Source organism: Morus notabilis, unplaced genomic scaffold (genome assembly GCF_000414095.1).
Source record: "Morus notabilis unplaced genomic scaffold, ASM41409v2 Scaffold67, whole genome shotgun sequence".
Taxonomy (NCBI): Eukaryota; Viridiplantae; Streptophyta; class Magnoliopsida; order Rosales; family Moraceae; genus Morus; species Morus notabilis.
The window spans coordinates 437,910-463,169 of record NW_010360010.1 but is presented as its reverse complement, the minus strand read 5'-3'; the positions used below and the strand labels follow the sequence as shown (position 1 = coordinate 463,169).

The 25,260-nt window shown below is 33.9% G+C and overlaps 1 protein-coding gene across 1 annotated transcript; it reads left to right on the top strand.

The window, feature by feature from the left end:
* Positions 1–4,779: 4,779 nt before the first annotated feature.
* On the top strand, positions 4,780–7,488 carry LOC21402844 (protein SULFUR DEFICIENCY-INDUCED 2). The gene is made up of 4 exons (XM_024163994.1): positions 4,780–4,963; positions 6,339–6,551; positions 6,724–6,879; positions 6,973–7,488. Exons 1-4 carry the CDS (start codon positions 4,853–4,855, stop codon positions 7,378–7,380), a joined length of 888 nt encoding a protein of 295 aa, XP_024019762.1. The 5' UTR covers positions 4,780–4,852; the 3' UTR covers positions 7,381–7,488.
* Positions 7,489–25,260: the final 17,772 nt, after the last annotated feature.

The window sequence follows — 25,260 nt, the reverse complement described above, 5'->3', positions numbered from 1 at the left end:
CTTTCCCTAGTATTTATCTGTAAAATTGTGCCTACCACTGGGAGGATATCCCTTAGTGGTGGCCGGCCCTATTGGATAAGGGAGAGAGGATTTTGTTTCAAAATAAAATTTGAAGTGGGAGATAATTAACAAACTTTATCTTAGAGATAAAGATAAGACATCTTCTAGGAGTCTGATTGTTACTCTATAAAATAAGAGATTGTAGAAAATTTTGAGATACAATTTTTTCTCTCAAAAAAGGCTATAGTAGTTGAATTTATAGAGTGAGGAAGAAGAGAAATTTTCTCCAAAAATTTCACATCGTGTATGTGTTGGTGTTCGTGAAAATCTTGAGTGTTCTTACAAATCTCATTTTGTTTCAGGTGTGCCTACACACACGTCTTCATAGATTCAAGAAATTGACAAGGAAGATTCAGGTTTTCTAAACTAGCATTGGAGCGAGGAACGTTCGAGGTCAAAGAACACGAGTTATCATCCTAATCGGTTGCTAAGTATAATTCCCAAACCGGTTCTTGGTAAATAAATTAATGTGATTAATTTATTTGTGCATAAATTAATATAATCTATACAGTATCTTAAAGGTTTTATGAAAATATTTGTTATGCACGATCCACTACTCACACACTTTCGCATCCGAAATTATTTCGAAAACCAACACATATAATATACAATCATCCAATAAATATAAGTATAAAATATGCAATCGGCTATTGAGATGAATTTGACCGGGTCCCATGGAAAGAAAATGGGATTAGCGAATAAACACTCAAAGTTTCCACGAACCCCAACACATGCAGGATGTGAAATTTTTGGAGAAAATTTTCCTTCCCATACTCTATAGAAACCGGCCACTAATGCTAGGAGAGAGTAAAAATTGTTGTCTCTAAATTTTCTACAATCTCCTATTTTATAGAGTAATAGTCAGACTCCTTCTAGGAGTCTAATCTTTATCTCTAAGATAAAATTGGATAATTATCTCCAACTTCAAATTTGATTTTGAAATAAAATTCACTCTCTCCCTTATCCTATATGGCCGGCAACCGTAGGGGAATTCCTCCATGTGGTAGGCGCAATTTTACAGATAAAGAATAAGACAAAATTTTATCCTACAGTTCAATTTTAACTTAAATTGAAATTCCTACATATGTCCAACTTAAATCAATTTGAATTTCAAATTGGACAACTTATCAAATAAGTTAATTGGGTAACTATGGAGAGCAAGCAATTTGAATCCCAAAGGGATTCACACTGTGCTGTGCGTTTACCCTATGTGAACACCTTCACATGTGTGTTTCAAAATTCAAATTTAAACTTATACTTAAGTAATCACATTATTTAATTTATAATTAATTCTCAATTAATTATCCTTGAGCGTTTTATTTTAGAATTCTATAATTCAAAAATTCTCATTTTGCCCTTAGTGTCTTGTAGAATTACAAGGACGACGCCGGGACTCATGGACCTATAATTTTGAGCTCTAATAAAATTCATAATTAATTAAACTCTTTAATTAATTAATTAATTATATTAATTCTAAAAGTTACTTCACTATAAACTTAGAATTGTACTCTCGTAATTATAGACATAAATTACTTCTAAACTGTGAAGTGTCCATTTACTATAGTCATTGCATATAGATTAATCCTCCATAAATAATTCATAAAAAGAGCTAGGTGAAATCCCTTAACCACTCTAATTACATCTTTATCCTTTAGTACCATTGATTCTCTAATGAACAGTGATTTATGAAACAAATTCATGAATCAGAGCTCTAACTGATCCAAATACAGAATCAACCCTCAAGAGAATTATTTATCTACTTCTTTCTCAAGAAGGAATGGATTCCATCTCATATAATACCATTCTCAGCTACTCACTTCATCATGTCTCCAAAATACAAGGAATAGGACTCAGGATCTCAGAATCTGTACAGAGTAAATCAAAAGACACAAATCCATAAATAGGAATCTACTAAGAACTTAGAAATAAGATCATTCTATATATGACCATCAGTAGACTCAATTAGAATTTCTATACTTAATGGAACTTATTAGAAATCCATATTGTCTGTGTGCCTATTCCACATAATCTCATTATGTGTAATACACTTATTCAATAAATCGACATATTAACAGCGTGGATAACACTATTCCATTCTAAATGGGAATGACCTATATTAGTAATATTTTAATTAAAGATTCTAAACTTTAATTAAATTCATTACGAACATTATTTTGATTATTATCCTTAAATATTATCCTCTCACATATAACACTTATGTACAATATTTAAGGTCACATAAATAATCATGAAATTTTCACTGATATTCATTAAATATTCATTAATATATGCACAAAAAAATAATGAATAAACTCTTTTATTAAATAAATAATAAATATCATATTACATCTCATGCTTCTAGGACACCATTCCCAACATTATTCATAGAGGATTGATCTATATGTAATGGCTATATCAAATGGACACCTCAAGATTTGGAAGTACATTATATCTTTAATTACAAGAGTGCAATTCTTAGTTTATTGTGGAGTAACTTTTGAATTAATAAAATTAATTAATTAATTAAAGAGTTTGATTAATTATTATTATTATTGCTCCGAATTATCGGCACATGAGTCCATGCGTCGTCCTTGTAAATTTAAAAGAACATTAAGGACAAAATGAGAATTTTAAAATTATGAAATTCTAAATTAAAACACTCAAAAATAATTAATTGAGAATTAATTGGATATTAAATAATGTGATTATTTAATTTGAATTTTTGAATTCACATGTGGTGGGATCACATGCATGCCACACGCCCAAGCTATTGGAATCCTCTGGAATTCGTTTACTTGCTCTCTAAGTTATCCGGTTGACTTATTTGATAACTTATCCAATTATAATTCAAATTAAATTAAGTTTGACTTTAATATAAATTTGAATTTATGTCAAAATTGGACAACTATATAAAGAAGATATCTTCTCCTTTCCTTATCTGTCAGTGGTGCCAACCACAGTGATAGACACTATCGTGGCCGAATTTTGTTCCAAAATAAATTAAAAGTGGAATTGATTATCTCTTATTTTTTCTAAAACCTTATCTAAGAGATAAACAGTTTATCTCTAAGACTCCAAGTGCTAGTTTATAAATAGGAGAGGTTGCAGAAAATTGGAGAATATAATTTGCACTCCAATAGTTGGCGACCGAAAATTGGTGTGAGGAAAAAAAGAAGAAAAGTTCTTCATCACAGTTCGACGTCGTGCATGAGTTGGTGTTCATAGAAGACTTGAGTGATTTGAGTGCTAATCCTATTTTGTATTACACATATGTTCTTTGTGGATTAAGGAATTGACAAGGAAGATTCAGGTATTCAAAACAAGCTCGAGCGAGGATTGTTCGTAGTCAAAAAATTCAAGTTATCATCCTAATCGGTCGCTAGGTAAAATTCGTAATCCAATTCTAATTAGTGTAAATTAATATGTCATATAAAGTATTTTAAGAGTTTTATGAAAATTTTTGTTATACACGATCTATAGAAACACACTTCCGCATCTGAAATCGTTTCAGAAACCAACAATTGACATTAGAGAGGTCTATAGACTACATTAATTTATACTAAAATTATGCGATAATCAAATTAATATTAAGTATGTGACATTTAATTGATGTATGTTTATAATGGACAGACACTTCTACATTTATAGATGTTTACTAATATTTATTTATTAATAAATTAATAAATTATTTATTTATTGATAAATTAATAACCTCGGTTAAATAATATTCTTTTCATAGTCCCAACAATATTATTATATCAAGGTTTTACTGTATACTCTTTCTTTACTTTCCTCCTCTCATGCATTACTCAGTCCAAACAATAATAAAAACAATTTATTACTTCAAATTACAATTTTGACATAACAAAATTACAATGCTACCCCCATTGTCAACTGCGGTAATCCTAGCCCATCGATCTGACCTTAATGGTAATCCCAACCTGACCCCTAGTACTGATCATGGCTCATCAATATGACCTTAGTGGCGGTCCTTGCTCGCCAGCCTAACCGTATAGACAAGCTTAACAACAACATTAATCCCTACTCGTTCACCTTAAAATTTTTTCTAAAAAGAATTGAAAAAAAGAAATTTTTTTTTTCGTAATTTAAAAAAATGACACCCTTAAAAAAAAATAAAAAATAAAAAAAAAACCTTTTGTTAAAAAATAAAATGAAAGTTACTAGGGCCCTGTTCATTTCGCTGATTCGAGTTTAGAATTCGAGTTGAGATGTGATTTTATGTGAGAACTTTTTACTGTAGTAAAAAAGTTAGATGTGATTGTTTGTGAGAGCTTTTTACTGTAGAAAAACTCGAATTCTAAACTCGAATCAGCGAAATGAACGGAGCCCAAATGAACCCTAAATAAGTACATAATTTCTTAAAAAAAAAAAAACAAAAAATTAAAAAAATTAAAAACAAAAACTAGGAGCACGTCTGCTAAATGAAAGCCTGCCACGTGTTCAAGTACATTAGTCATTACATTGCAAGGCGGGACATCGACCCTGTCCCACGCACTATTGGGATCCGTCAAAAAGAAGGACGAATAAGGACGGTAAGACGTCCATATTCATTCTTCTCTCCAAAATTTAATATTGTACGAACACGGCCTCTCTACGCCAAGCTCATCTCCAAAATCTTCCTCCTTTTCTCCTCTTTCTCGATTCTCATTTCTCACACAGAGAGAGAAAATCCCAAAAGATACACAGTTTTTCTAATTTCTAGAGAGAGAAACTCTCCAAACACACATATATATACACATATACATACATATATACAGATATATTTGTAAAGATGAGCAGGACAAGGAAAGGAGAGAAACAAGATGTTTCTAACTGTAGCTACCATGTCGTTCACAAACTCCCTCCTGGAGATACCCCATATGTTCGTGCCAAGCACGTCCAGGTAAAATCCAAACCATGAAATTCTCTGTATTTGTATATGATGTTCAAATTCGATTTTTTTTTTATTTAATTTGATTTTGTTTTTGTTTAGAGATAGCAGTTTTTCTGTTTTGTTGTGATCATTATGTTTTCAATCTGTGATTTGATGTTGTTTCGTGATCAATTTAGATTTTTTTTTTTTTTTTTTTTTTTTTTGTAAATAGGAAATTAAAAAAAAAAAATTGACTTTATATAAGGCATTTTTGTTAATTTGTTGATTTTGGATAGTATGTTTGTTGAAATAAAATAGGAAATTTAATTTTAGTCGTGAATCCGTGTTTTTGTGATCTAGAAAAGTGTTGCTTGAATTAAGAGGCGACATTTAAACGGATTATTATTATTATTATTACTACAAGCTTAAAAAGTCAATATCGTCCTCGCAAAACAGTTGAAACTTATTATCGATTTTTATTGGCCGTTTATTGGGTAGACCCAACCCATAATCATGACCCTACCATGAAATTGCTGGAGTGGTCTGGACCTAATAATTCTGACTTTTTATCATTTTTTATTTTTTTTTGGATAAAGGAAAAATGAAAGTAGTTTTAAGGGAGTTGAAAATGTGATGGGGCGCACTGAAAATCCGGGATTGGAGTTTCTTTTCTCATCTTAAAATTACGTAAATACATTTTTCCAAATGGATTGACGGAGAGATACACGTAATAGTTAGAATTAGCGTCGATGTAGGTATAGCCTAGCGGTAACTCCACACATACTCAATTATAAGGTGACGAGTTCAAATCTTTTAACCCCAAGTTAAAAAAAAAAAGGTTAGAATTAGTGTAGGAATAACAAAATTTATCAATTATGAGACCTTCGATGATGGACAAATTGGTCTGGCCATTAAAATTTGAGATGCTTTGATTAGGTGGAACTGAACAACAAAAACATCAATCAACAGTCCGAAATTTTTTTTTTTTACCATCATCTAACGCTTGAAAAAACGTTGCATTGTGCTACCATAATTGACGGGTCCTACCGCAGTTTGATATTGAACTTATGTCATCTTCATTAGCTGTCTGTGTCATCGAGCTCCGATAGGCTTACTTCATCACAGTGGTTGTCGTGTCAATGTTATATTTCATTAGTTTTCTTCATCTCCAAAGTTTTGAATTAAATTGTTGATATCGTTGATGAATCATGATGTCCTAAATTGGCACCATCTCCTATGATTGGAAGGGAAGAAAAAACTTACAGTAAAGCAAATATTGCTATTGTCACACTTATGTTGTGCTTTCCAAATGTTAAGCTTAAATATATTGATGAACTCAATGTTATTCCCTTGTGAACTTTTTTTTTTATTTATAATTCTGATTTGAGTTTACATGCAAATGTAGTTGGTCGAAAAGGATCCAGATGCGGCTATAGTGTTGTTCTGGAAGGCAATAAATGCAGGAGACAGGGTGGATAGTGCCCTCAAAGACATGGCTATAGTTATGAAGCAGCAAGATAGAGCAGAAGAAGCAATCGAAGCGATCAAATCTTTCCGAAATCTCTGCTCCAAACAAGCTCAAGAGTCCCTAGACAATGTGCTCGTCGATTTATACAAGGTTAATATCTAGTAGAACTGCTATTTAATTGGCTTTCTACACGGTGATATGCTTAAGTCTTTGACCAGTTACGTCTTATATTATTCAATGTTGCTATATTAAGTTTTTGAAATAAGAATGAAAATCTTCTCCCTATCTTTGCATTTAGTTCTAACCATTGAAAGCTCAGCAGAAATGTGGGAAAGTTGAGGATCAAATAGATCTGCTGAAGCAGAAGCTTCGGATGATTTACCAAGGAGAGGCCTTCAACGGCAAGCCTACCAAGACGGCACGCTCTCATGGACGAAAGTTTCAGGTCACCATCAAGCAAGAGACCTCCAGGATACTGGTACTTAAGTTATAAAAGTGGTAGACATTTCTGTATTTGTTAATTATTCACCACTCATGAACAAAATCTAACTTCATGTTATTTTGATTACAGGGTAACTTAGGTTGGGCCTATATGCAGCAAGGAAACTATTTAGCAGCTGAAGTAGTGTACAGTAAAGCTCAAGAAATTGACCCGGATGCTAACAAGGCTTGCAACTTGTGCCTGTGCCTGATGAAGCAAACGCGATATAGCGAAGCACAGACGGTTCTTGAGCACGTGTTGCAAGGTAAGCTTTTGGGATCTGATGAACCCAAGTCAAGAAACCGCGCTGAAGAACTACTGAAGGAGCTGAATCAGTGCCAGTCTACAGTGTTTTCGTCGAATTCTTTAGGGTTAAAAATAGAGGATGCTTTTCTTGAGGGGCTTGACCAGTTGATGAACCAATGGACACCATTTAGATCAAGGAGACTTCCCATCTTTGAAGAGATCTCTCCATTCAGAGATCAGTTGGCTTGTTGAGTTATAGAAAAAAAAAAATACTTGTTCTTCTTTCTTGAGTGCGGAGTGTATCATTGTAACAATTTTAAAATGAGTGCCTAATAGTAAATGTAAATACCCTTTTTGTCTGATGGGAATTGGGACTCTCGCTCGTGAAGCAGGATGTAATTTGCTGTATTTCACCTAGCTTATGATACCTCCAACAAACTACACAGTTTTCACCTACGGACGGAACACTGGCAATTCAAAAGTACTTTTAATATCTTTTTAACAATATTCACTCCCTCTAAAGGAGGAGGAAAAGAAAACGTGTGTGTGCGCGCGCGGGGGTGGGTGGTGTTGTGTATAGCCGTGGGTTGTGTTGGAAACTCTTTACATGTACTCTTCAAGTTTAGCTATGGACGCGCAAGTAGGAGATAATTTTGTATTTTAGAAAAAATTAATAATTTATAGACAATAGAAATAGATTATTTTTGTATATTTATACATGAATATATACATTTTTTTTCAATTGTAAAATATAACTTTTAAAAGATATTAGTATTAGTAATTGAAAAAATTAGAAATAGTAGGATTTAGAAGTAGTTACGTTACCTGGTTCGTGTACGTTTTCTTAGTTGTTCTATTTCTTGGTCCTTGGAACTATAATAATAAAATGTTAATAAATTATGTATTTAAAGTTATAAGTATTGCTTTTTATTTGTAAATAATGTAAAATAGTAAATATATATTACCTGGTGGTTGATTTTTTTGGATCTGGTGTATGTGGATCTATTGATGTTGTTGTTCTTGAGGGGGGCTAGGCCTGTAAAATATTGTTTAAATATGTATTTAAAGTAAAAAATATGTTTTTTTATATATAATTAATAAAGATGAGTAAATATGTTTTACCTTGTAGTTGATGTTCCAGGTGTTGGTATTTGTGGTGGTGCTGTTATCAATTCAGTTTCTTCAAATATTTTTGAGACAATTGTAGTAATTTGAGGTTCTTTTGTTTGAAAATATATTTGGAAGATCTTTGTTTCACCTCTTAGTTGGTTGATGATTGTTGGGATTATGAATGGGTCCGTAAATCCTTCGTCAATTGTTAATGTTGAGCATGGTTTTTTTATCAAGGCTTGTGCTGCTCTGCCAAATATGGTAATATCCATGTTTGCAGTATGATCCTCAATATATGCGCTTAGTCTATACCTGTAATTTATAAGATAATAGATAATTTAGGTTATAAAGTATTTATTTTTGCTAATCAAAGTAAATAAATTTTGATTATAGTATATTTATAGTTTTAGTTACCATGGAGATGGTGTTGTCTTTATGTGTCCATGGCTATCGCACCACCAATTGGTTCCTGCCTCTTTTAGCTGTCGATAGCATCTAGGGCAGGAATTATAATACCAACCTTGATTTGCTGAGAATTTAGTTATAGTAGCCTTTACTGTGAATTTAGTGCCCTATATACATGTGGAAATATTTTTAGCTTAAATAGTGTAATTAAAGGAAAAAAAAATAGATGGAATATTATGATACTAACTTGGTTGTTTTCCTGATCCAATGTCTTTAGTTCATCAATTGTTCTCCTATTTAGTGTTTTTTTCTCTTCAATAGATTGTGTTGGTACTATTGATGCTATTGAGAAGTCAATTTCTTGAAGCTGCTGAGAGAATCTATATATATATATAATTAATTATTATTATGAAAAAATTTGCATAAAGTTTGGGGATTTGTTTCTTACCTTGTTTTTAATGTTTGTGTTTCTGGTATGTCTCGATCAAGATAGAAGATTGTTGTTGCAGTACTTGATACATATGCATTGCCTTAAACATAAACAATAAATTGGTTAATATTTTGATGAATTAGATGTAAATATTTTATTTTATATGTTATTATCTTTATAAGTTGTTAAAAAAAATACCTACATATTGTTTCACCAACATTGCTGTAAAAACCGCAACCACTGGTCCTTTCATTGATTTAATGACATTTTCGTCAAATTGATCTGCTTTATGTCCCCATAATGTGACTTGAAGCTGTTCATTTCTGTGAGAAAAAAAGGGTAAAATAAAAAAGTTAGAATGAATAGTTTTAAATGATGTAAAACTTTTATAGCTTTATTAAATATAAATTTTTTTGTATGATTGTGGTAATGATTGTGAAAAGTTAATTTACCTTATATTTTGTATCATTATAGTCCGTCAAGATGTTTGTCTATCGTTGATATTTGTTTGTTCAATTGTTTGCACTCTTGTAAGAACACCGATGACATATGTTCAAAAATAAATAGTAAATGTTAAAGACGTTACTTAATACATTGATGATGTATTTTTTTCGTGTGGAAAAAGTAGTTTTATCACCACTTAGGATTTCAGTTGACTGAATTCTGTGCTGAAGCTGATCGAATTCGATGAATTAGAATCTATGAAATGGAATAGGCAGTGCTTGTTATGTAACTGGAACAAAGACTGTTGCGCGTGCAAATTGTAGCATTGTAATATGTGGCACTGTCATGCCCCCAAACCGGGGTTAGTGACATGGAGGCTCGTTTAGAAACTTAAACCTGTTTGAGAGAGCGATTAGCAAATATTTTAATTTCTTCAAATTCAAAACATCCAGGTATTTCCAAACGAGCCCTTTTCATTCAAGAGAAATTCAATTTCAAGAACGGTGGTGGAATTTCCAACCAAACCAGTTTCAAACCACATCCCTGGTATCAAGTCAGGAATTCCCACAGGTGTTTAGCATACATGAATATAAACAAAAGAGAGTGTGACATCAACCACAGTCTAGTAATATTTAAGTTTACAATCCACAATCTTTTATACATGCCTTGAAATAAAAGATAAGAGGAAAGATAACTCTTCACTTTCTGAGGTCAAGTCCACGCGACCGGTAGTAGCTACCTACTCCGCACTACTCCTCGCGTCTCCTGGAGGGGTTTAATGCATTTGAAAACAAGAAAGGTGAGTGAAAGGCCCAGTAGGATATAACTTTATAAAGCATTTAAAATAAAGGTACTCACGGTCTGAAGATATACACCCGGAACCGGTCATCCCTTTTTAGAAAAGGAGATACTCACAGTAAAAAATATATGTATAATGAAAGTATGCAGCTCATCATACCACTAAACAAGAAGCAGTAAAAATGTCTGTCTATGAAAAGTGCAGAGCCATAATTCCACTAAACAAGAAGTGGATCCGTACGGGTTTCGGGACCTGCCCCCAAGGATGCGATTCCCACATCCCGATCTTTGTGGCCACCATGCATTGTATCATTCCTTAAAATATTTCATTTTAAGAAATGATACTCTTTAAAAATCTCATTTCCAAAATCATTGGAAAACCTAATAGCATTCACATGCTATTTCTTTTAAAATCATTTACTTTAATCATGTTTTGTTCTAAAACATTTTCATTGGCTAAAACCATTTAAAGTAAGGCTAACAAGGATATGGACAAGAATATCCTACCTGTTGGATATCAAACCTGTGGCTGTCTTCACGTAGCCCTAGCTCCACTTGCCTTTGAGGCTCCAATTCCAATCGTGCCACTAACTTTCCCATCAAAATCAACAATTTAGAGTTTGACCTTTCTCATCAAACATTCTCGTTTAATTAGATGCAATTGTATCATATTAGTGTGCCATAGTTCAAAATCAATGTTCATAAACAATTCTTAATTCAAATCATGATTCTTTGTAGATAGAGATTCATTCCGGAGAATCGAATGGAAAACAAGGATTCATGTGGCTAATCCACTCATTTTGAGTTCTCAAATGAGGTTAGGTCAATCCCACATTGAGTTTCGGGGTCAAAACAGGGTTTTTAGGACTGTTTATGGTCGGTTTCAGTGGGAACCGGTCGACTGGTGACAGAGGAGTGTAACCCTACCGGTCAGCCGGTGGAGAGGTGACCGGTCGACCGGATCGGTCAACCTATGGAAGGGTGACCGGTCAACCGGTGGGGAAAAATTCCAGGGCCAACAATGGCCGATTCGCGAGGAATAAAGCCAAAACCTGCAAATTTTGGGTCTGATTTCGACATATTCTCACGGAAAATGTATAGATCCAGTTTTAAATCAACAAATAGGGTCCAAAGAATAAAAAATCCCCAATTTTCATCAAGGTTTCACCAAATCCCATTTGGATTCCATTTGAAAACAAAAATTTAAAAGAAAAATCACCAAACTCGACTAAAATGAGTTCCACAAAGCTAAATCCGAAAATCTAAAGTAAGTTTCAAAGAGTTTTACCTCGATCCAAGCTTTGATGTTGAAAACCTCTTGGAAACCTCCATTTTTGGTTTAAATCCAGCCCTTGAGAAGGAAAACTTTGAGAGAGAGAGGGAGAGATGAACGGGAGAGGAAGAGAGAGAGAGAGAGAGAGAGAGAGCTTGAGAGAGAGAGAGAGAGTGTGAGGGAGAGAGCTCGGGAGATCAAGAGAGGGAGAGAGAGAGTAACTAAGAGAGAGTGTGAGTGAGTGAGAGGGTTACGGGAGAGGAGGGAAAAGGAAAGAAAGAAAGAAAAGAAAAGAAGAAAAGGAAAATAAAATGAGGAAAAGAAATAATAAAGAAAGACAAATAAAAGTAAAGAGGGGTGAAACTGTAAATACTAAAAATAAATTTAAAAGTTCATGATTAATTAAGAAAATCAATTTATGCACACTAATAAACCACAATTATCATAATTAAACAAGTTTAATTCTAGAGGGCGTTACAGGCACAACTTTGTATGTTGATTTGTTCTCAGAGACGAAGAAGTTGCTAATATCATATATATTGCCTAATTGAATTTTTTGGTAAATAGTATCTGAATCTCGTGCCCGAATTGATCCTTGAATTGCTTCATGCTGCAGATATAAAAGGTAGTATTGTTATTAGATTTATAATATTTTGTATTAAATGAAAAATAATAGAATATTGTATTTGTTAAAAAATATTACCTCTTCGTCGACTAAAACTCAATCAAGACTGATTAAACATCTAGTGCTCAGATCATTAAGCATCCATAATCTCCAGATTCTAACCCTGATAGTTTCCTAAACTTCATTTGGTTTTAGGGCTCGAATTAATGTCGTCATTTGGGCTAACTATTGGCAAAAAAAGGTAATTATTTTAGTGCATGAAGATAGGAAGCTTTATTCGATATGTTTTTGATAGATGAATAGTGAGCAATTTTGATTATAAAAAAAGATTATGAATCTAATATTTAATTTATTATAATATTTGTATTTTTATATGGTATTTTATTTCTTTATTTGATATTATGTAGAATTTCTTTGTAAATAATATTTTTTATATAATTTGGATATTTATTAATTGAATCATGAATTAGTATATGCAATCCTTTTGGAGTTGTAGCTCTTGATAAAGCAACATATAGTTGTCCATGGGTAAAAATTTCGCTATCTAGATATAATCATATTTTATTCAAAGATTGTCATTGGCTTTTATTGATTGTTATTGCATAGCAAATTTTAATAGGAAATTGTCATCTTTTTAGTGTAAATGGCCATTTAGATTCGTGTACAGTCATTTCTATTCTTGGGATATAGACTTTTTCATTAACGTTGCTTGAGCTTATGATTTGTCCTTCTATAATTTTATTTGGTAATTGTGCAATAATAAGTCTTGTTCCATTGCATAATCCACTTGATTGATTTAGATTTTGTAATAACATCATAGGTGTTTGTAGTTTAAGCTTTAATTCGTGTGGTGGTATTCCATTAAAGTTAAGAGTGTGCAAAAATTCTTGAAGATATAAAAGATTAAGTTCGTCTATGTTTTCGGATGAGGATGCAATAGTGTCGTAACTATAATGAGATTTTTCTTGTCCGTGAATTAAGGATAATATGTAATTATTAATTTCATCAGTTGTTTTATTTTTTGATGTTATGATTGCTCATTCTTTTAAGTATTCAATATTGCTGAAGTAAATATTTAAATTATTATATATTAAAGTTGAAATTTTTTCAATTGGATTCGAATCATAATGTAGTATGTATTTTTCTGGTATTTTTACCCATGTAGCGTCTTCATTTTCTGAATATTTTATTCCTTCAGTAGTACCATCTCTAATGTTTAATATCCATTTCGAAAATGTTACAATTTCCTTTTTTTTCTTGTTATGTACAGTTGTATTGTTTTAATCTCATGTTTTCTGTTAACTTTAAAATTTTAAAATATGGCCATCAATAAGAGTTATTTATAGTTGTGTTTATTATATCTTCCTTTCTTCCTGTGGGAATAATTGGTAAGATTTGTCAGAATTCACCTCCTAAGATAATTGTCATGCCACCAAATAGTTGTTCAAAGTTATTTCTTAAATCTTGAAGTGTTTTATCTAATGCTTCAAAACAATATTTATTAGTCATAGGTGCTTCATCCCATAATATTAGTGATGTTTTATCAATTAATTTTGCCAATTGAGTTCCTTTTTTAATATGACAAGTAGAAAACTTATCTATTGACAATGGTATTTGAAATCTAGAATGTGCAGTTCTTCCCTTAGGCAGTAGTAGTTATGTCATTCCGGAAGATGGAACAGCTAAAATTATTTCATTATTTGATCTAATTTTTGTGATTCTTACATTCCATAAATATGTTTTTCCGGTTCCGCTGTGGCCTTTGTTGATAAATAAATTGTTGTTCATTATTTAAATTATTTACTAATCTAGTATTTCTTCTTTTAATTTATATATATCGTGATTAAGTTCTTCTCTTAAAAGCTCATTATCTAAATCATCCATTAATGATCTAGTTGGAAGAGGTAAGTTAAAATGTGTTAAGGTTGATGAATTTGAATTTAATATTTTTTCTAGTTCATATAGTACAAAATTGTATAATTCTGTTTCAGGTACTTGAAATTTTGAGTTATTAAATAAAGTTTTAATTTTGTGTAATATATCATCTGTCATAAGTTTCTAATGTTTTTCAAGCAATTTTATTGGGTTATTTACATTGCAAAATAATAAAATTATAATGAATAATTGTCATAGTTGAGTTGCCGTTGACCAAAATGAAGCTTCTAGTATAGATTCATCCCATTCTCGATCGTCAACTAATAGGCCTAGTGCATAGCATGCTGCTTGGTTTGTTGGATATGTTATGTCATTAATTGTTCGAAGAGCTTCTTCGTAACTTGTTGCACCTTTTTGATGATTTAATAATAATTTAAGATAGTATAATTCTCCAGAGCTTGGATGGACATGAAATGTTCGTCCAATTGTATGTCCCATTTGTCTTAGAGACCAATATTTATATTTACTATTCCAAACGTATCTAATGGAAATTCTATGTAAGTTAGTTCTCTTGCGTTAATATCATATTTGTTCATTTCCATCCATTCAGTGAGAGTTGTTTTATCAATACCTAGTTGTCTTATTATGTATTTAGATGTTGATTTGAATGAAATGCTATATTTTGCATTCTTGACAAATGTATTGATAGTCTTTGAACAACTGGATTTCTATGATGTATTGAAAATTCAAATAGTCACCAGATTGCTTCATATGGTGTTATGTATCTGCAATTAATATAGTTTTTTATTTCATCTATTTCTTGATAACTGGTTTCTCCAGTTATTTCTGTATGTATATTAGCTTCTATAACTGCTCTTACTGTATCTGATCCTTTTATTAAATATTTAAGTAAATATTTTATAAGCATAGATTGTGAACAAATTTCTACATTAATATGAGCATGAAATTTTAAGCACCAATTTTTATTGTAGGAAACTACATGTCTATTGTCTAATTTAATACCTTCTTTTTCGACATAAGAGGATGTGTTTCTTCATTTATAGTTAATAAATCCATTTTCGTCAATTGTTGTTTCATTGTTGAATTTTTTAGGAAATTTTTTCGAACATTCTGAATTTTTCATACATGGAGAATTTGGCTTAGCTATGCCACATGGTCCATGCATCATAAATTATGCTACAATGTTATACTCTAGTGGATTATTATAAGGATCAAGTATTTCTGCAGAAATAAATCTGTCTATTTGTGATGGCTCATGTAGTTAGTCATCATGGTGGAGCCAGAAGAGGAAATGAGAATGCGGTAATCCTCATTTTTGAAACTCAACAACATATAAATATGTAAGATTGAAAAATATTTTATTGTAATTTTTTTGTAATGTTAGAAAAAGAGTTGTTTTTTTCCCCTTATTGAGAAACTAAAAGAAGTTTAGGAAAAGAAATCTAACCTGCTATAATAATTCCAAATATTTTTTCATTTTTAATGGTGGATAAAAATTATCTAATCTCATTTTAAAAATTCTAGTGATAATATATGGTCTATCTTCAGGTTTTTGTCTAGGTATTTTTTCTAGGGCTCTAGTAATTTCATGCCATTTTGGATTACATGTAAATGTTATGAACAAATCAGGGTTTCCATAGTGTTTGCAAATTGTCATTGCATCTTGATAGTTTTGGATCATATATCTAGGGCTTCCAGTGTGGCTTGAAGGAAGGATAATTCTTTTTCCTATTGCTTGTGCATTTATATCTCCTCTTGTAATAGCATCTTAAATTCCTTGATAAATCTCACAATTTTTTTTGATTTTTCTGAATGTAATCTAATCGATCTTCTTCTACAGAAGCATATGCATTAACTACATATTGTTGAAATAATCTTTCTCCTTGAAAAAGTGTATTGCCTTGAATACTACGTTCTTGTAATTGATAGCAATAGAATTCTCGCATATAGATTCTTTTTCTTATATATCTATTACTTAAGTTATTATATTGTATTATAAATTTATTGTGTAACCATCTTCTCCATATGAAAATAATAAAGGATATTGAAGAGCCATATAACATGGGTGTAATTTTGTAATTCTTTGTAAAGTATATGTTCTATCTTGGATAATAATGTCTCTTCCTTGTTCATATTCGTCAATGTCTCCGACTATTAAACCAACTATATCGTTTGATGTGGGTAGGTCATATTGGTTACTATCTGTATTTCTTCAGCTTATAAGCCTTAGCTTCATAGATGGTATCTCAACTTGTTGATATCTATCCCTTATCATTCGAAAAAGTTTAATTAATTAATTTATTTTATCAAGCATTCTAATTATATTTTCAACTATAAATTGTATTATGTTTTTGGATTCACTATCAAATGAGAATGATGCTATTCGATTTCAGACTTCATTTTCTGTGTCATATATATAGAGTTGTGCAAATTTTGGAGGATTATTATTAATTGGTAGTAGAGATCCCATAAGATGATGTACTTGCCCACTTATTTTAAAATTGTTTTGGCCATTTGGATTATGTGTACTTGTGTCTATATTAGTTCCAAATGATGTAAATGCGAACATAGAGTTATATGTTCGAATATTTTTTAAAAAATTTGTGCTAATTAATCCTCCATAGTAATCAAGTAGTGTATCAAGTGTTTGAAGGGTCTTTTTAATTAAGGGCAAGGTTATTTTTTCATCTTTTTAGCAAATATTGTACTTAGGAACAGTACTGCTGCTAATTTGTTCGCTAAGCCAAAAGAAAGCGTCGCAATGTTGACAGACATAGGAACAATCTCCGAGATCGATATAGACATTAGCAATGCCTATAAGAAAAGTTAAAAGAAAATAAAGACAATACGTAAAAAATTAATATTGTCATTGTATGAAATTTTTTTCTAATTTTTAAGAAAAAATAGTTATGATGGATTAGAGAATTACGTTCTCTATCAGAATTTTCAGATGTTGATGGGATGAATGATTCAAGAATCTCATCTTGAGACTGTGTAAGTTTGTAGTGTTGTGCCAAGATTGGATTGAGCGATTCTTGGCTGCAAAGGTGTGATAATCTGATTTATTTCATTTGGGTGTTGTTCGTTTACGTTAGAACAATTTTGATTCATCTGAGGAATGATACGACGCATATGTTTATTTGATTGTGGTATTTTTTCTTGAGTTTTTCTCTTGTCCATTTGTTTCTAGGATACAAAGGGGTTGTTCTTTTGGAGTGTTACTTGAGTGTAATTTTTTAGTTGAATTTGAGTTATAACTTGAGTTTAAAGTTGTAACTTGAATAAAGTTGAATAAAGTTGGAACTTAAAAGAACGTAAACTTGAATAAAGTTGTAACTTGAGTTTAAACTTTTTCTGAGTTTTGTTGTAAAAAAAGAACCCTAAAATTATTTTGGTTAGAAAAGAGAATAAAATGTGTTTATGCAAATAATTTATATATAATTAGTTTTATTATGGTAAAATCAGTCATAAGAAATTAAACAGATAATTTTTTTATAACATTTATAATGTCTTATAATTTTAATTATGATTTATGGAGGGGAGAATAATATAGTAATATCAACAATATTAAAATAATAACATTGACGATGCTAACTTTATGACAGTACTAATTTCAATTATGGGCAAAATAAATTAATAGAGTAGAAGTAATTTGTTGATCAAATTGATAAATAAATCACATATGAGGAAATAAAGTCATATCTATATTTGTATCCTTTCCAAATAAATGAGAGAACATAAACATATTTACGAAGATAGAGAATAATAAATTTACAACATTGAGTATTATTCAGTAGAGAACAGATTAATCAAATATTAATACCAAATAAGCTAAATTTATGGGTAAATAGTAAATAAATAAATGAATCTAATGAGTGATTGATTGTCTTCAATCTCTTCTGTTACAGGTGAGGAAAAAAGTTAAGTCTGGCTATAACAAATTCTAACGACATATAGTTTGGAAAAAAAAAAAGAAAAGAAAAGAGATTTAAGTGTTAAAATAATAAAAAATGAATAATTAAGTTATGAAGAGAGAAAAATGATAATAGATAAATATGGAAAAGTTTTGGTATATTGTAATTAAGGCTCAGATATATAATAGTAATTTGAATAATATGTAATAAGGAAGTTGGTTATAATGTAATGCAAAAGAAGAGAAAAATGAAAGGGCAACATAGTGTGCAATGTAATGAAAAAAGGTAGCCAGATTCCAGGGAAATAAAATAATAAAAGATGATGAGCAAAATAGTGTGATAAAATCAGTGAAGATAAAAAATAGAAAAAGTATGATAAAAGAGTTGTGGAAATAAAATATTCGAGATATGTCAAGCGCTAGAAATCTCACGTTAAGTCCGAAATGTCAACGAATGACCAAATATTTATCATCATCACAAGGAAAAATTGATTGAATATAAGGTATGTTAACTAAATGCATGTCTATATAGATGTAGATAAAAAAAAGAATGGGGATAGACTTAATAATTCAAAAGTATTTACTTATAAAATAAAAAATGAGGTGAATATGGTTTGCCAATAGTTGGTAAAAATTAGAGAAAGTATTTTCTGATCCTGTTCTATTGCTAATAGTCATCAACAGAGGTAAAAGAATATATATGAGAAAAAAGTAAAAAAGCGTAAAAAGCAAAGATTGATTTTGTGACATTCAGTTTACATGAAAATTGTCTAGAGTCTATCTGTAACGCCCTCCGGAATTAAACTTGTTTAATTATGATAATTGTGGTTTATTAGTGTGCCTAAATTGATTTTCTTAATTAATCATGAACTTTTAAATTTATTATAGTATTTGCAATTTCACCTCTATTTATTTTATTTATTTTTCCTGATTTATTCATTTATTTTTCTTTTCTTTTCTTCTTCTTTCCTTTCCCTTCCTCACGTTACCCCCCCTCTCTCTCTCTCTATCTCGACACTCTCTCTCTCTCTCCCTCTCTCAATCTCCTGAGATCTCTCTCTCTCTCTCTCTCTCTCTCTCATTCTCCCGTTCATCTCTCCCTCTCTCTCTCAAAGTTTCCTTTCTCAAGGGCCGGATTTAAACCAAAAACGGAGGTTTCCAAGAGGTTTTCAACATCAAAGCTTGGATCGAGGTAAAACTCTTTGAAACTTACTTTAGATATTCGGATTTAGCTTTGTGGAACTTGTTTTAGTCGAGTTTGGTGATTTTTTGTTTAAATTTTGTTTTCAAATGGAATCCGAAAGGGGTTTGGTGAAACCTTGATGAAAATTAGGGGTTTTTGATTCTTTGGACCCCATTTGTTGATTTGAAACTAGATCTATACATTTTCCTTGAGAATATGTCAAAATCAGACCCAAAATTGCAGGGTTTGGCTTTGTTCCTCGTGAATCGGCCATTGTTGGCCCTGGAATTCATCCCCACCAGTCGACCGGTCCGGTCGACACCGGCTGACTGGTGGAGTTACACTCCTCTGTCACCGGTCAACCGGTTCCCACTGAAACCGACCCTAAACAGTCCTAAAACTCTGTTTTGACTCCAAAATCCGATGTGGGATTGACCTAACCTCATTTGAGAACTCAAAATGAGTGGATTAGCCACATGAATCCTTGTTTTCCATTTGATTCTCCGGAATGAATCTCCGTTGTCAAAGAATCATGATTTGAATTAAGAATTGTTTATGAACATTGATTTTGAACTATGGCATACTAATATGATACAATTGCATCTAATTAAACGAGAATGTTTTGTGAGAAAGATCAAACTCTAAATTGTTGATTTTGATGGGAAAGCTAGTGGCACGATTGGAATTGGAGCCTCAAAGGAAAGCGGAGGCTAGGAGAACAGAAAGCTAAACCAGGTTTGACATCCAAAAGGTAGGATATTCTTGTCCATGTCCTTGTTAGCCTCATTTTAAATGGTTTTAGCCAATGAAAATATTTTAGAACAAAACATGATTAAAGTAAATGATTTTAAAAGAAATAGCATGTGAATGCTATTCGGTTTTCCAATGATTTTGGAAATGAGATTTTAAAGAGTATCATTTCTTAAAATGAATTATTTAAGGAATGATACAACACATGGTGGCCTCAGAGATCGGGATGTGGGAATCGCATCCTTGGGGCAGGTCCCGAATCCTGTATGGATCCACTTCTTGTTTAGTGGAATTATGGCTCTACACTTTTCATTTGACAGACATTTTTACCGCTTCTTGTTTAGTGGTATGATGAGCTGCACACTTTCATTATACAGATATTTTCTACTGTGAGTATTTCCTTTTCTAAAAAGGGATGACCGCTTCTGGGTGTATATCTTCGGACCGTGAGTACCTTTATTTTAAATGCTTTATAAAATTATATCCTGCTGGGCCTTTCACTCACCTTTCCTGTTTTCAAATGTATTAAACCCCTCCAGGAGATGCAAGGAGTAGTGCGGAGTAGGTAGCTATTATAGGCGACATGGATTTGACCTCCAAAAGTGAAAAGTTATCTTTACTCTTATCTTTTATTTCAAGGCATGTATAAAAGATTACGGATTGTAAACTTAAATATTACAAGACTGTGGTTAATGTCACACTTAATTTTATTCATATTCATGTATGCTAAACACCTATGGAAATTCCTGACTTGATACTAGGGACGTGGTTTTAAACTGGTTTGGTTGGAAATCCCACCACCCTTCTTGAAATTGAATTTCTCCTGAATAAAAGGGGCTCATTTGGAAATTCCCGGATGTTTTGGATTTTGAAGAAATTAAAATATTGGCTAATCACTCTCTCAAACAGGTTTAAGTTTCTAAACGAGCCTCCACGTCACTAACCCCGGTTTGGGGGAGTGACAGGACTTGGTATCAGAGCCCTTGGTTTAGAACCTTAGGGTTTGGAATTATGCATACATGAATGACATCAGGAAACCACTAAAACAGTCTAGCTTTCTTTTCAGATAAAAGAATGCCGCCACGCCTTAGAAACCCTAAGCCACCGGCGATGCCGAATAAGCAATTCATGGAAGCCATGTACGCCGCCTTCCAGGGGATGGCTACTAGAGCCCAAAATGAACGTCCTGCGGAGGACAGAAAATAGAACTACTTCCGTGAGTACAGGCGTAGTTCAATTCCTGCATTCACTAGCGCGGGTGGACCCTAGGAAGCCGAGTATTTGTTCGAATCGGTGTCTAAGCATTTAAGTACCATGGAAGTACCGGATGAGTATTCGGTGGAGTTCGCAGCTTTTAAGTTTGAAGGTCCTGCAGGTGCGTGGTGGAAGCATATCCGGTGAATGCATGATGTAGAGGGGATGACTTGGGACCAATTCGAAGTGCTCTTTAATGAACAATTCTTTTCCCAAAGTTTTCGAGATGAAAAGGCCATGGAATTCATGGGCCTACAGCAAGGGGATATGACAGTGAGGGAATACGAAGCTAGGTTCAATGAGCTATCCCATTTTGCTCCTTCCATGATTGAATCGGAGTGCATGAAGTACCTAAAGTTCAAGAAAGGTCTTAAAGGTGTGATCCAAAAATCAGTGGTAGCTTTAAGGCATCAAGTCTATAGTGACCTGGTTGTAGCAGCCATCTCTGTTGAATAAGAGCACATCACCTTTCTCCAGGATTGAGAAGCTTCAGGAAGAACTTCAGGAAGACGTCAAAGGAATAACAGAAAAAGTCGTGATCAAGGGCAAGGTAGTGGGGGAGTGCCTAGTGGTAGCAGTGGCTCTTCGGGAAGTGGAAAGAGTCGACCCTATAGCTTCAAGTGCCACCATTGTGGGGAGCTAGGGCATATCAAAAGGAACTATCCTATTAGGGGCCAACAGGTGAACCAACAGACCCAGCAATCACCGCAGAATCAATGGGGTATTGCTCTTAGTCAAGACAGACTTCCACAGTTCACGCCTTTTTATCAGCCCCAGTTGCCTGCACAAATGCCAATTCCTCCTTCACCGATCTTCTGTCTGCCAATCTACTCTTATTTCTGGCCACGGGCTTCCATATCAGTACAGTCTACCCCACTGCAGCAACAATATAGGCCTGGGAACCAGAGGCCTAACAACAACGAGAGAGGAAAGGGGAAAGCACCGGGGCAGATGCATACCATGGCCGGGGGAAGTTCTGGAGCTCATGCTGGAAACCCAGTCGTCGAGGGTATGGTACCTATCTCTCACTCTTTTGCACGAGTTTTGTTCGACACTGGTGCTACGCACTCTTTTGTTTCCACTACTTTTGTGAAAATTTTGGGTTTGAAACCCGATGACTTAGAGACTTCAATGTTTATAAGTTCTCCATTGGGACATGTGGAGGTGACTAGTTTATGTAGGTCATGTATGATCACAATTGGAAGTGAGAAATTAAAGGCAGATTTGATAATCCTTCCCATGAATCAGTTTGATGTGGTGCTTGGAATGGATTGGTTGTCAAGATATGGGCCAATTGTTGATTGCCACCGTATGAGAGTTACCTTGATTACCGGTTCTGGCATGACAGTAACGTATCAGGGAGGTGTTAACCCAGTTACTGAAGAACGACTATTGAGGCTTAGTGTCGGAGGATGGCAGAATTTAGCTTGTTTCTCCTTCCTTTCAGCATTAGAGGGTGAATCCGGTATCACCGGGGAGAATGTTGAGGTCCCCATGGTCGATGAATATGCGGATGTATTCCCTGATGAGTTGCCTAGTTTACCGTCTGACCGAGAGATCTAGTTTTATATCAACTTACTTCCGGAAATGGCTCCGATTTCTATTGCTCCGTATCGAATGGCGCCTACGGAGATGAAAGAGCTAAGGAAACAACTCGGAGAGTTGGCAGAAAAGGGATTCATTAGAAACAACACATCCCCGTGGGTGCACCTGTCTTGTTTGCGAAAAAGCATGACGGATCCCTTCGGTTGTGCATAAACTACCGACAGTTGAATAGGGTTACCGTGAAGAACAAGTACCCATTGCCAAGGATCGATGAGTTGTTCGATCAACTAGGAGGATCACGATATTACTCAAAAATTGATTTGAGATCCGGGTATCATCAGTTGAAGATTAGGGAAGATGATATTCTAAAAACAGCTTTCATAACTCGCTATGGGCATTATGAGCTCTTAGTAATGCCTTTTGGATTGACGAATGCTCCCGCCGCTTTTATGGATTTGATGAATCGAGTCTTTCGCCCATATTTAGACCAGTTTGTGATAGTCTTCATTGATGACATCCTGGTTTATTCGACGACTTGGGAAGAGCATGAGCAACATTCGAGGATTGTTCTCCAGACTCTTCGAGAACACCAACTTTATGCAAAGAAGGAGAAATGTGATTTCTGGTTGACAGAAGTCAAGTTCCTTGGACATGTTATATCTGGACAAGGAATTTCAGTGGATCCTTCAAAGATTGAAACGGTACTACAATGGGAACGACCAAAGAACGTAGCCGAAATTTGAAGCTTCCTAGGACTTGCGGGGTATTATCGAGGATTTGTAAAGGATTTCTCGAGTATTGCTGCCCCAATGACTCGATTGACTAAAAAGGAAGTCAGGTTTGAATGAGATGCCAATTGTGAACATGCATTCCAAGAACTGAGGACTAGGCTAACCAGTGCGCCGATTCTGATGATTCCTAATAGCGATGAGCCGTACGAGGTGTATTCCGATGCATCAAGACGAGGACTTGGGTGTGTTCTGATGCAAAATGGACATGTTGTGGCCTATGCATCTCGTCAACTAAAGCCACATGAACAGAACTACCCCACACATGATCTAGAGTTAGCAGCAATGATTTTTGCTCTCAAGATATGAAGATGCTACCTCTATGGAGTAAAATTCCAGATCTTTTCTGATCATAAGAGTCTGAAGTATCTGTTCACTCAGAAGGACTTAAATCTGAGATAGAGAAGATGGATGGAATACATGGAGGATTATGACTTCACCTTGCAGTATCATCCTGGAAAAGCCAATGTGGTAGCAGACGCTCTCAGCAGAAAGACTCCAGGAATTCTAGCATCTTTGGCATTGGAAGATTGGAAACGGAGTGCAATTGTAGGTGACTATGATCTTCAGTATTATGAGGATTCTAACCAAGCTATGGTGTACAACTTGGTTTCAACACCAATTCTTATACAACAAATCAAGCAGAACCAATGGCAAGATTCACATCTTCAAGGAATTTAGACTCGAGTTCAGAATGGAGAAAAACTGGATGAATGGAATATTCGGGAGGATGGAACGCTCTACTTGAGGAATCACCTTGCTGTTCCTCAAGTGGATGAGATAAAGAAGACGATCCTTCATGAGGCTCACAAATCGAGGTTCGCTATTCACCCTGGGAGTACCAAGATGTATCAAGACCTCAAAAGGCAGTATTGGTGGAGGGGTATGAAGAAGGATGTTCATCAATACGTGTCAGAATGTGCGACTTGTCTTCGAGTCAAGGCTGAACATCAGAAACCTACTGGAGAACTCCAGCCTCTTCCTGTTCCTAGATGGAAGTGGGAACATATTACGATGGATTTTCTGATGGGATTGCCGAGGACTGAACATCGACATGATGTCATATGGATCGTTGTGGATAGGTTAACGAAGTCCTTACACTTCATTCCCTTTCGTGCGACTTATTCCAGGAAAGTTCTAGCAGAATTGTATCTGGAGCACGTTGTCAGACTTCACGGAGTTCCGTTGTCTATCACATCTGATCGTGACACTCGTTTCAACGCTAGATATTGGAGAAGTTTCCAAGAAGCCATGGGAACCGAACTGAACTTCAGCACCGTATTTCATCCTCAGAACGACGGACAATCTGAGAGAGTTATTTAAATTTTGGAGGACATGCTTCGTGCTTGCATTCTAGATTTCGGTGGAAACTGTAAGAAGTATCTTCATTTAGCTGAGTTTTCATACAACAACAGTTATCAGAGTAGCATTGGGATGGTACCATTTGAGGCGTTGTATGGCAGACCTTGCAGATCGCTAGTTTGTTGGATTGAGTCAGAAGATCGACTGACCCTTGGACCGGATGTTATCCAGGAGAATAATGAAAAGATAGCTGTGATCCGAGAACGACTGTTAATGGCTCAGAGTCGTCAGAAGAGTTATGGTGACAGGAGGCGTAGACCCTTAGAGTTCTCAGAGGGCAATTTTGTCTTGTTAAGAGTCTCACCACGCAAAGGGGTTACTCGCTTTGGTGTGAAAGGGAAACTCGTGCCGAGGTA

Excerpts from the sequence above, each read along its gene's own strand:
- LOC21402844 (XM_024163994.1), top strand. The coding sequence starts at position 4,853 with ATGAGCAGGACAAGGAAAGGAGAGAAACAAGATGTTTCTAACTGTAGC. Across the intron at positions 6,552-6,723 it reads TGCTCGTCGATTTATACAAG|AAATGTGGGAAAGTTGAGGA; the intron begins GTTAATATCTAG and ends AAAGCTCAGCAG. Across the intron at positions 6,880-6,972 it reads AAGAGACCTCCAGGATACTG|GGTAACTTAGGTTGGGCCTA; the intron begins GTACTTAAGTTA and ends TTTTGATTACAG.